Source organism: Mauremys mutica, chromosome 6 (assembly GCF_020497125.1).
Source record: "Mauremys mutica isolate MM-2020 ecotype Southern chromosome 6, ASM2049712v1, whole genome shotgun sequence".
In the NCBI taxonomy this organism is placed as follows: domain Eukaryota; kingdom Metazoa; phylum Chordata; order Testudines; family Geoemydidae; genus Mauremys; species Mauremys mutica.
The window spans coordinates 39,954,679-39,966,845 of NC_059077.1; the positions used below are offsets into that span (position 1 = coordinate 39,954,679).

General features: G+C 43.3%; 2 protein-coding genes across 6 annotated transcripts in view; one reads left to right on the forward strand and one right to left on the reverse strand.

Moving 5' to 3' along the window:
* The window catches only part of ERBIN (erbb2 interacting protein), a 250,944-nt gene that overhangs the window by 190,181 nt on the left and 48,596 nt on the right, over positions 1-12,167 (forward strand). For all 5 annotated transcript variants that reach the window (XM_045022267.1, XM_045022272.1, XM_045022269.1 and 2 more), the window contains 7 exons: positions 72-216; positions 708-780; positions 2,719-2,848; positions 3,288-3,403; positions 5,811-5,880; positions 7,538-7,637; positions 11,757-11,878. In XM_045022267.1, coding sequence (XP_044878202.1) covers positions 72-216; positions 708-780; positions 2,719-2,848; positions 3,288-3,403; positions 5,811-5,880; positions 7,538-7,637; positions 11,757-11,878 — 756 coding nt within the window. The remainder of the gene's footprint in view (positions 1-71; positions 217-707; positions 781-2,718; positions 2,849-3,287; positions 3,404-5,810; positions 5,881-7,537; positions 7,638-11,756; positions 11,879-12,167) is intronic.
* LOC123373324 overlaps positions 7,410-12,167 on the reverse strand; it is a 73,722-nt gene continuing 68,964 nt past the window's right edge. The window contains exon 6 of the mRNA XM_045022305.1: positions 7,410-7,574. Coding sequence (XP_044878240.1) covers positions 7,514-7,574 — 61 coding nt within the window. The 3' untranslated portion in view covers positions 7,410-7,513. The remainder of the gene's footprint in view (positions 7,575-12,167) is intronic.

Here is a 12,167-nt window from a genome sequence, read left to right on the forward strand (position 1 = left end):
CTGTCAGAAATAATGGCTTTCTTCATTGATTAAAGTTGCAGAGTTAACCCATTTTTTCCCCTCACGTTTAGTTAATTGGCAGCTTGAAACAGCTGACCTACTTGGATGTTTCTAAAAACAACATTGAAATAGTTGAAGAAGGTGTTTCAGGCTGTGAAAGCCTACAAGACCTGCTGTTATCCAGTAATTCACTTCAGCAACTTCCAGAGTCCATAGGTTTGTATTATCATCTAATTTATGCTCTTTAAAAAAAAATTTAAGGTAGCTGTTGCACAAAACTTTATGGAATACAACTTGGAATAGCCTATGGACCCAAAAGCAAAACAGTAATAAACCGTTCTGTTCATAATTGTGCAAGACATTGGATAAAATCATAATGCATGGTTGACTAACATTCTGGAATTGCAGTTTTATCATAAATTTTGAAAAACTTTTTGTAAATGAATGGCAAAGTATTAACTTTAACTAGAGATGAGGGGTTTATCTTTTCTGTGTGGCTGACATATGATGAGCTGGAAATGAAACTCTGTGAACTAATCTGCTTATTTCCTCACGAGATACATAGCATATATGTTTCCCAAGATTTCAGGTAATATGGAAGACATGACTTGCCAGTAACATTTATTTTTAACTGCAACTTCCTTTATTTGAAGAAATTACTCTTTTTATTTGAATACTTTTTTGATTAGATTTTCATTTTACAACAGGTTCACTAAAGAAAGTAACAACACTTAAAATTGATGAAAACCAGTTGATGTATTTGCCAGACTCCATAGGAGGGTAAGTGTTTCACCTGAACAAAACTTTGCCTTGTTTTTCTGCAAGTTCTTCATTAACAATCTTCTTCTTTCTATGGTGGTGGTATACCTATATCTTTGCTTGGTATGACTGGTTGCACTAATCTCTCTCCATGAGATAATGATGTTCAACAGTAGCCTTCACATCCAACTGCTAGTTGGCTGTATGTAACTGTATTTTCAAGGAGCTGAATCCTGCATTCAGAAATTCAGGCATCAATATATTTGAGAAATGAACTGGAAGTATGGGAGCATAAAACAATATTTATGCGTAAGGCTGTTCACGGATTCTGTGACTTTCCATGACTTCTGCAGGGGCTGGTGCTGGCTCAAGGGCTGACCAAGCCGGGCAACCCCATTGCCAGCAGCAGCAGTTTGGGTGTGTTGGAGGGGGTTGGGAGATGGAGAATGCAGGGGGTGCTTTCCTTGGGGTGGGGGGCTCCCCGGCTCCCACTGACATGGCCCTGCAGCTCCTAGGCAGCAGAGAGGTCAGGGGGCTCCGTGCTGGCTGTGCCCGCAAGCCCTGCTCCCACAGCTCCTATTGGCCAGCGCTTATGGCGGGAGCAGCGTGCGAAGTCCCCTGACCCCTCTGCTACCTAAGAGCTGCAAGGACGCGGAGCCGTGTAGGCAGCCCTTGCCAGTCCCGCCAGCCCTCCCCACCCCCAGCACCAGCAGGGGTCCTGGGCCACCTCCCCCAGCTCCCGCGGCACCCCTGGACTGCCCTTCCCCTCCCCCCCCAGAGTACCCGTGGCACCCTTCCCAAGTTTTAATTAGAGGCATATAGTAAAAGTCAAAATTCCCCGTGAGTAAAATGTAGCCTTTCTTATGTGTTTAGTAAAACATGCAGTCAAATTAAAATGTAGAGAGACATAGTGTATACAAAAGAGCCCAGCTTCATATTTGTGGCTGCGTGAGTTACATACTGTAAACATTTAAAATAAACTGAAATAACAGGTATTTTATACATTCCATTTTAACAATGAGACATGAATTTCTTCCCCGATTAAACAGAGTCAACAAATCAGATTTGGGCCAAACCACTCATCTTTTATTGCCATTAGGTATTCACCATTTTTATCAAAAAATAAACCAAGTAAAGCAATACTAAAAATCATTGGTTCAAAATGTAAATACGGTAGAGAATTTAGACTTTTTTTTAAAAAATGAGTTGATATAGTAAAAACTTACAGGCATTCATTCATTCAATTGTTGTTTTTGCCTAGCTGTACTAAATTTGTTAAATTATGTTTGGATATCAGAATTCAAAGTTAAGGTGCTCAGCTACAAATTGCAGTTTATTTACTGTGAGACATAAGTGAACCAGCTTGTGTAAAACAATAAGTTAAGTTTGCACGTCAGCCCCAATTCTTCACCTTTTAAAAATGTTTGCTTAATGAGGTCCTCATCACATTGGCACCAACTGCTCTCTACATGCCATATTCCTACTTTTTAGGACTAAAGAAGTCTTTATCCCTTCATTGCCGCCCCAGCTTGATATTTTTCTGATTCTGGCTTGTCCACTTTGAATGTTTCCATTATCTGGTGTGCTTCAAACAGCACTGTATGATGCAGTGTGTAAAAATTTTAAGTGGAGATGCCGGGCCCTATGACAGAGGTACCTAGGTCATCAGCCATTTAGATTTAAGGAGTGTGTTGGGGTAGCAGAGATTGAAAAACAGGCTACAGGTAGTTAAGAGGGAAAGTCTACTTAGCCTGAATACATGAGGAGAAAGTATCTGAATATTTTAATGGTTATTTAGGTTTCTGAAGCATTTGAGTTTCATCCATAAATTTAATTGTAAATAAACCTTATTCTAATTATAATGAAAATTATTTGTATTTTAAGAATTATATTGTTAAAGCAAGTAAGCTTTTATGTACATTTTAGGTTAATATTTTTAATTTCTTTAATTTTGTTCAGGCTAATATCAGTAGAAGAACTGGATTGTAGTTTCAATGAGATTGAAGCTTTGCCTTCATCTATTGGGCAACTCACTAACATAAGGACCTTTGCTTCAGATCATAATTTTTTAACACAGCTGCCACCAGAGGTATGTTTTTGCTTAGAGCCCATATTAATCCATATTACCTGGATATTAGACTATATTTTATACTTACCTTAGTTCTGTTCACTTCAGATACCAAAGTGACAGATTTTGAGTGGATTTTCTGAAAATATTTCAAAAATTCATTGATGTACATATAGTGGCTTTCAAGCAATTGCAATCCAAGTATTGAAATATTTTGAGGCAAGCTTGGTTTTGCAAAAGTAATGTCTGAATTATTAGCTCATAAACAACATGATACAAAATGAAGAAAATAATAATTACTTTTACTTAATATTATAATGGTATATTCACTTTCATATTTAAGAATAAAGCAAATAAAATTGTACACACAAAATAAAATTTAATATTAGATGTGTTCATTGTAATATTGTGAATCAGTGTAAGTAGAGTTGTAAAGCTGAATAATCGTTTATTTTTTCAGATTGGAAACTGGAAAAATGTAACAGTGCTGTTTCTGCATTCCAACAAGCTTGAATTTCTCCCTGAAGAAATGGGTGATATGCAGAAATTAAAAGTCATCAATCTTAGTGACAATAGGTTTGTGAATTGCATTCATTTAGTTAATTATGGCATAAAATGCAGAAGCATTGCAGAGATTGGAATGCATTGTGTCTCCAAGACATTTTTTACAAAATATAATCCTTTTCACTCTATTCTTCCAAAAATATTGTGATCTTTCTCTTGGAGTTCTTTCTCATCTTAAAGTTAAAATAACACCTTTCATTTATATTTTATTATTTGTCACACTAATCGTCTTACTGCATATATTTGGACACCTCTACATTTTGTAAAAGCTTCTTTATTCCTTTTCAGTCACTGCAGTAGGAGTGATTCATGAAGCAGAACTGCACTATTTCACGTTTTTATTGCTATTGTACTCTTCCAGCTGCATGTGAATCCAGCAGATATGTTGTAGTTGCTAAGCCCAAGTGGTTTTAATGTATATCTTTTTTTCCTTGTGTGGAACAACTTCATCTCATTCATAATCATCAACATTTATTCTTTTGGAGTTAAATTTATAAGACTATCTGAATCAGTATTTCAGGAAAGACTTGAATGCCATATATGTAGGAACAGTACAAGGCAGGATACAGAATACTATCACAGTACACTGTATAGTATTTTGAATGCATCTCTGCATTTATTAGACTGGTCAGTGAAATTGTGATAAAACATTTCTTTGCAGGAATTTGCCATTCCATTGAAATTGAAACATTTCACAGAGATCATTCGATTTTGGCAAAGTTCCTCTGGAAGTGAAGCAAGATTCCAATGGAACACAGCCTAGTTACCTGCCAGCTTGCCTACCTGGCTCCTCGGCAGCCCACCAGGTGTACTGTCTCAGAGTTGGAGACTGCAGAAGTTCTAGGGTCTGCAGATCTGGGAAAGCCCACTATTTGGATTTTCTTCTTCGCTTTAGTGTAGGGTGACCAGACGTCCCGATTTTATCGGGACTGTCCCGATATTTGCTTGTTTGTCCCGCGTCCCGACCAATGTTAGGTCGGGACACTGGACAAACAAGCAAAGGCTCCGGAGCCCGAAGGGCTCGCGCCCTCCCCTGCCCCGACTCCGCCCCCTCCTTCCCCCATTGGATCCTTCCCCAAATCCTTGCCCCCATCCCCGCCCCCTCACTGCCCCATTGTCTCCCTCCCCAAATCCCCGCCTCTTTCCAAGCATGCCATGCCCAGGAGACTCAGGGGAGTGCGGGGCCGGGGTGAGTGTGAGTCTGGCCTGGCCCTGAGCAGGCAGGACTCGGGCGCGGTACCTGGAGGGAGAGAAGGCGGGCGGCCCGTGGGGCTAGGCGGCGGCTGTTCTCCCCACCTGGGCAGGGGACTCGGGAGCAGCCGCTGCTGCAGCTCCCACTGCTGCGGGGGGAGGAAGTGGCCAAGTACGTGGCGCTCGGCGGCTGCGGCTTTGGTGCCTGGGCCCGAACCCCCCGAGCCCGGGCCTGCTGCGGGGCAGTGCGCACACTGCGCTCAGCCCCTGGCCAGTCGCGTCTGGGCTGGCTGCCCAGCTGGTGCAATCCCGTGGCGGAGGCATCGGCAGCCCAGTCCCGTTCGTTCCCCTGCAGGACCCGAGCGGGATGCGGGAGGCTGGGGCCTGCTGCCCCCACTCCGAGGCCGCCCGCAGGATTGCACCAGCTGGGCAGCCAGCCCAGACGCGAGTGGCCAGGGGCTGGGTATGCGCAGCGTGCGCGCTGGGTCCCCGCAGCAGGCCTGGGCTCGGGGGGTTCGTGGGCGCCAGAGCTGCAGCTGGCGAGCTTGGCCAGCGGCCGCTTCCTCCCCCCGCGGCAGTGGGAGCTGCAGCAGCGGCTGCTCCCGAGTCCTGCTGCCCAGGTGGGGAGAACAGCCGCTGCCTGGCCCCGCAGGCCACCCCGTACTCTCCCTCTAGATACCGCGCCTGAGTCCTGCCTGCTCGGGGCCAGGCTGGACTCACACTCACCCCGGCCCCGTGCTCCTCTGAGTCTCCCGGGCCTCCCTCCAGCGCTTGCGGAGGGAGGAGGAATCGGGGGTGGGGGATTTTTTTTTTTTCCTCTGCCGCCATTTTTTCCCTTCTGCCCCCGCCCCGCCCCCCCACGTCCCGATATTTGACCTGGGTGATCTGGTCACCCTACTTTAGTGACAGTTTAGACTTTTTTTGGGGGGGACAACAGGCAGGAGGCAGGAGGTTGTAGCTAAACAAAACAATACCAAATTTCAAAATATTGAACTCCTCCACAAAATGGAATTATCTTTCTCAACACATCTTTAGCATTTACTGGAAATGAAACGGTTTGCTGCTCGAATTATTACCTTTCTATTTATCTAACAATATTTTCTTTAAATGTTTTGCAAGCTTTTTAGAGGCTATATAGATATAGCATTGTTTCTGAATAGACCGTTAGTCTTGACAGCCATACTTAGATTAATTTTTTGCCTTGTGTATTGTGATGTTTCTTTCACAGACTGAAGAATTTGCCCTATAGCTTTACAAAGCTACAACAGCTGACTGCGATGTGGCTATCAGACAATCAGGTGAAAAATATTTTTAATAAGTTTGTATAATTGGTATTTGTCCAAGTTACTCTCAATAGAAATAGTTAATTTTATGGAATAATCAGTTGGGTAAAAAGTGATAATCTGCAGATACACCAAGACAACCTTGAGTTGTAATTTCCTCAGTTTTTGTAAGCTAAACACCAGTGAGTGGCACATGAAAGGGAGACATTCATACTTCTGGCAATCCAATAGTAGATAACACTCTCTCTTCTCTTTGAGTCAGTACTGAACCAGTGCCCAGATTGGTGTTATATTATACATTATTTCAGCTGCGATATAAAGCAGAGGTAAAAAGAACAGGAGTACTTGTGGCACCTTGGAGACTAACAAATGTATTTGAACATAAGCTTTTGTGGGCTACAGCCCATTTCATCGGATGCATGTAGTGGAAAATACAACACACACACACCCACACCCACCCACCATGAAACAATGGGTGTTACCATACACACTCTAACGAGAGAGATCAGTCAAGGTGAGCTATTACCAGCAGGAGAGAAAAAAAACTTTTTGTAGTGGTAATCAAAATGGTCCATTTGCAGCAGTTGACAAGAAGTTGTGAGGAACTGTGTGTGTGTGTGTGTGTGGGGGGGGGGGGAAATAACCATGGGGAAATAGTTTCTTTGTGTAATGACCCATCCACTCCCAGTCTTTATTCAAGCCTAATTTAATGGTGTCCATTTTGCAAATTAATTCCAATTCAGCAGTCTCTCATTAGAGTTTGTTTTTGAAGTTTTTGTTGTTGTAATACTGCGACCTTTAGGTATGTAATGGAGTGACCAGGGAGATTGAAGTGTGTTCCCCCCACCCCACCACCACCACCACTGTTCCTCACAACTTCTTGTCAACTGCTGCAAATGGACCGTTTTGATTACCACTACAAAAAAAATTTTTTTCTCTCCTGCTGGTAATAGCTCACCTTAACTGATCACTCTCGTTAGAGTGTGTATGGTAACATCCATTGTTTCATGTTCTCTGTGTGTATATATATATCTTCCTACTGTATTTTCCACTGCATGCATCCGATGAAGTGGACTGTAGCCCACGAAAGCTTATGCTCAAATTAAATTTGTTAGTCCCTAAGGTGCCACAAGTACTCCTGTTCTTTTTGTGGATACAGACTAACACGGCTGCTACTCTGAAAACAGAGGTAGCAACCACACTGGTAATTTCAAGATCCTTTATATTTTTTGTAAGGCAGGGCACTGAAACTATTGTCCTGATCAAATTTTAGTTTAGAAAATTGTTCTGTTCTATGCACTTCCCTGCAGTTTCAAATGGATAATGTAAGCTCCAGATGTAGAATATTTGGGGACTATGAAATGTCCTAGAATGAAACTGAATACTTTGTCATGTATACTTATCTATCCGTTTTATGCATCTCTAATACACTATTATACAGTGTTTGTTTATAGAATTCCCACACTATTATTAAATATGCACTTTGATATAACTTTATTTTGTATAAGTTGTAAAAATCCTTCAGAGAAGAATACATGGGAATTAATGCCAGACAGATCACAGTCTTCAAAATCTAATCTGCATTGGGTAGATAAGCAGCAGGGATTTCAATGTTGAGATCCTATTTGAATATTACACATGTATATTCTCATAGTATTTTTTCTTTTCTCAGTCTAAACCGCTCATCCCCCTTCAAAAAGAAGTCGACCCTGAAACACAGAAAACAGTGCTTACTAATTACATGTTCCCCCAGCAACCAAGGAGTGAGGATGGTAGGAATTGATTCTTTTTGTCAAAAATGCTGACCAGTGAAAGTAAAAATGGAAAAGAGTTCAGAGAACATGAATTTCAATATATAGATCTAAAACCAAGAACAATTTGATGAAAATTTGTCTGAAGAATGTGAACAATAACTTATCAGAGGTAGAACTGAGCAAGTCCAGGGATTATTAAATGGGGGGGAGAAGAGGGGGCGGGGGGAGAGCGAGTGAGTGTGAGTGTGTGTGTGTGTGTGTGTGAGAGAGAGAGAAATAGAGGTCAGGACTGGCAGTGCCTTCTATTATTATGTTTGCCTGACTCATCCCATTATAAGAGATATTGTTTTCAGTTGCTTATAATTTTGCCAAAGATGAACCTTTTGGGCTGGAAATTGCTCTGCCTGGTGTCTGCCTCAGACTGACTTTTTTTGAAAGTTTGATCCAGAATGGTATGGCCATTTCCAAGAATGAGGTTAGGGAAAAATATATTGTTTTGCCATACTGGGAAAAAATAAGTTCTTAAAGCCATTTCATTGAGAAGCTCTAGCATGTCCATGCTTTGGCACAGGAACTTATAAGTTGGTAGGGGTCCGGAGGTGGCCTTTGTTTCAGGGATGTGCTGTTGCTCTTCCCATGAAAAAACACCCAGATTTGACTAAGTTGTAAGCCTTTGCAAAATGTAAGTTGCACATGGTAGGTAGACAAGTTAGAACTTTGCAGATAGAATTTCCAGAGATTCTGTCCACACTGAGCATGCAGCAGATTCTGTGTGTGACCAAACTCTTCATGTGCCATTGCCATAGAATAACTGAGCATGCACAAGCCCAGAGATATAGGAGCGCAGCAGAGTTGCTGCTCTGATCCAGGGTGGGGCTGGGAACCGGATCTGAGAGCAGGGAGACTGTTTCTTCTGTTGGTGGCCAGGTAAAGTAAAGGAGGAAGTTGCCTGACTGTGATGCAAAAGGCATGAGCTGGACTGGGGGTGAGGGTAGGAGAAGAAGTAGATTGAGACAAGGAACCTAGGGAGAGGAAGGGAAGATTGGGGCAAGTGAGTGGGAGGACTGGGACTAGTTGGGTAAGGAGTTTGGGACCAGTTTCCTGGCAAGGGAAACTGGGAGTGTGGCAGGGGACTGAGAGTGGATGAGAACCTGGGGAGACTAGGAGTGCTTGGGAAAGGACATTAGAACAGAGAATCAGTAGGAGTGGAGAAGGGGTGGGTGATAGACAGATCTGATGAGGACATGGATGTGCAGAAAGAACTAGGACTGCCTTGGCAAAGAGATTGGGAAAAGGAGCTGAAGAAGGGGGAGGCTGAGTTAGCAATAGGAACCCTGATAGGGAGGCTACGATTCTGAGGTGAGGATTGGGGGGAGAAGAGAGATCGGAGAAAGAGTGAGAAGCCAGGAGCTGGAACTGGCTGGGTAAGGAGACTGGAAGTTCGGGAAGTCAGAGAACAGGAATGGGTGAAGAGAGTTGGACTCAAGGAGTGTGGAGAATAGGGCTGGTTGGGCAAGGAGACTAACTGGGAAGAGACAGGTGAGGAATGGAGACAAGGACTGGCTAGGTGACAAGAATGTGTCTGGAATGAGGAGCCAGGGGTGAGGAAGAAATGGCACAGGGACAGGTTGGAGGGGTCAGGGCAGAAGAAGGTAGGCTTGTTGGAGGACAAGCAGAAGGATACCTGGCCACTTCAGAGCTTGGAATGGAATCCTAGACTCCATTTTCCTCACCATTCATCTGCTGTCAGCAAAAATCTCTGAAACCTACTGGCAAAGTGTCTCATCCCCCACTAGTGTTAGTCCACAAGGAGGATGACAACCCACTTCTGTTATTAGTTACTTCTTCAGCTCAAGTGGCAGAGTTCTGTGCAGTGAATGTAAAAGTTCCAACTCTGCTGATAAACCATGTGGTTATCAACATGATGCCACAAGATGGAATTTCTGATTTTATTTTTTTTTAATTTGCTTTTTCTGAGAACCTAGGAAATTATCCACATGCAAAAAGTTAAAGTAACGTTATTAAGGTTGTAAAATCAAGTACTCAGAAGTTGGTAAATGTCAGAATTGCGTGACCTTTGTAACCTAGTGACTTCACAAACTTAATAATGTTCTTTTAACACACATTCTGATCCCAAATTGTGAGAGGATTATCACAAAAAGGGTGAGGGGTTGTTCCGACCCAATATAAGAAAGCAGAAAAGGGGAGTAAGTACTCTTCCTCCACTCCAAAGCAGTCATGAAGGAGAAAGGTCACCATCCCAAAACCAGGTTTCAAAAAGAACTATAGATTGAATCCTTTAATTTTTTTTAGGTAGGAAAAACCTACATAGTAATGCACTCCAAGTATAGATTAGTCAACTGAAATTTGTCTTCAAAGATGTATTTTGCTGAAATGTCAAAATTTGCCTTGTTTATTCAATACATATAATTTTAATCATCTTGACTATAGCAGGCTACATTTGGGGTTCATATAATCTAGAAATTATTTTTCTATTGCAGTGGTTCTCAAACTTTAGCAACCTGAGGACCCCCATTTTGATTTACAATTATTCAGAGACCCCCAAGCCCCCCGCTCAGCCCTTGCCTCGCCCCCTTCCTCAAGGCCATGCCCTACCCCCTTCCCTGAGGCCACGTCCCCACTCCATTCCGCCCCCCCAGTCACTCGCTCTCCCCCACCCTCCCTCACTTTCACCAGGCAGGGGGTTGGGGTGCAGGTGGGGGTGTGGGCTCTGGGCTGGGAGTTTGGGTGCGGGAGCGGGTGAGGGATGCAGGCTCTGGGCTTGGTGTTTGGGCACTGGAGGGGGCTTAGGACCGGGGCAGGTGTGTGTGGTGCGGGAGGGAGTGCGGGAGGCAGTTTGGGTGTGGGAGGAGGTGAGGGCTCTGGGAGGGAGTTTGGGTCAGGCTCTGGGCTACAGCAGGGGGTTGGGGTGCAAGAAGGGGAGAGGGGGACGGTACTTACCTCGGGCAGCTCCTGAAAGCGACCAGCACATCCCTCTGGCAGTGGCTCCTAGGCAAGGGACAGGGTGTCTCCACGCACTGCCCCCTGCCTGCAGGCACCACCCCCACAGCTCCCATTGGCTGGAGTTCCCGGCCAGTAGGAAATGCGGAGTGGCACTCAGGCTGGGGGCAGCACATGGAGACATCCTGCCTTCCAGGCCATAGGGACGGGCTGGTTGCTTTCAGGAGCAGCACGGACCCAAGATCCTCGCTCCTCCCCCTCCCTCTCCCAGGCGTGAAGGAGGCACTGGAAGGGAGGGAGAGGAGTTGAGCGAGGGTGGTGGGGAGGAGTTGATCAGCGGGATCCCCAGGGGTCCACGGACCCAGTTTGAGAAACACCATTCTATTGCAAGTATAGGAATATTGAAAAGCAGCTGTTTATGTGAGCAACCTCTTCATTGCTAATGTGATATATAGGAATGCAGGGGATTTTTGTAGTAAAGTTTGACAGATTAATACAGAACCAATTTATGTAACATCTATCATAAACATATATGCTGCAGTAATTGGTGACAACAAGGTAATCTAGGATTTTTCCTTTCGCTAAAAATAAAAAAGTTTGTAAAACTGTAATTTTCATAATTCCTGCTTAACCATGTGCTTATCTTAATGTTTTTAGTGGGGTTTTTTTTGTTGTTTTTAAGGCTCGGAGGTGGTGGTGGTGGTAGTAGTAGTAGTAGTATGGATATTTGGAAGTCTGGCATATTTGTAGGTAAGTCTTTCTTTAGTGTAAATATGTAAATCTTAGTGAAATGAAGTTGAGTGTTGCCATATCAGCCTTTATTAGACATATCAGAAAAGCAGCCTGCATAATTTTTTACAGTTGGCAAGCTCAGCTCAGGGGAGTTTCTTTGGTGAGAATACTTGAAAACTGAAGTACAGCTTTGCAGAGGATTTTTCTGTAGATTGCAGCTGAAGTCACTATTAATAGAAAATGGGCAGGTTCTCAATGCAATGAGCTGCAGCATAGCATTGGTCTGAGGATAGGTCTTTAGTTTCTGGTACTTCTGGTCCTTTACCTTCTGAAGCACAGAGATAAATACAAACCTCGCCTAATAAAAGGAATGAAAAAGAAATGGTTTCTAATATAATTTCATGTGTCCTGTATTTATTGGAATTGTTTTTTTTTTTTATTTAGTTCTGTTCATATCTGATAATGAAAGTTTCAATCCCTCTTTGTGGGAGGAGCAGAGAAAACAGCGTGCTCAGGTGGCATTTGAATGTGATGAAGATAAAGATGAAAGGGAGGCACCACCCAGGGTCAGTATTGCCAACTCCATTTTGAATTCCTAATTCTCCCCCTTTACTCTTGCTAATGGCAATCAACCTCTATCTGCATTGATTAGTCTCTAGTAGCTGAAGAATTAAAAAGCATAAAACCTATTTTCTTTTCATGCCTCATATTTTTTAAATTACCCAAGGGAAAAATCTTTTTGATCAGTTGGTGTCTCCTTTGCCTGGCCAGTTAGGATATGTTATTAAAAATGGAGCACATGTTATTAAACTGTGAACTGGTTTAAGGCAATATTTTTCTTCTGGGATACTGAAC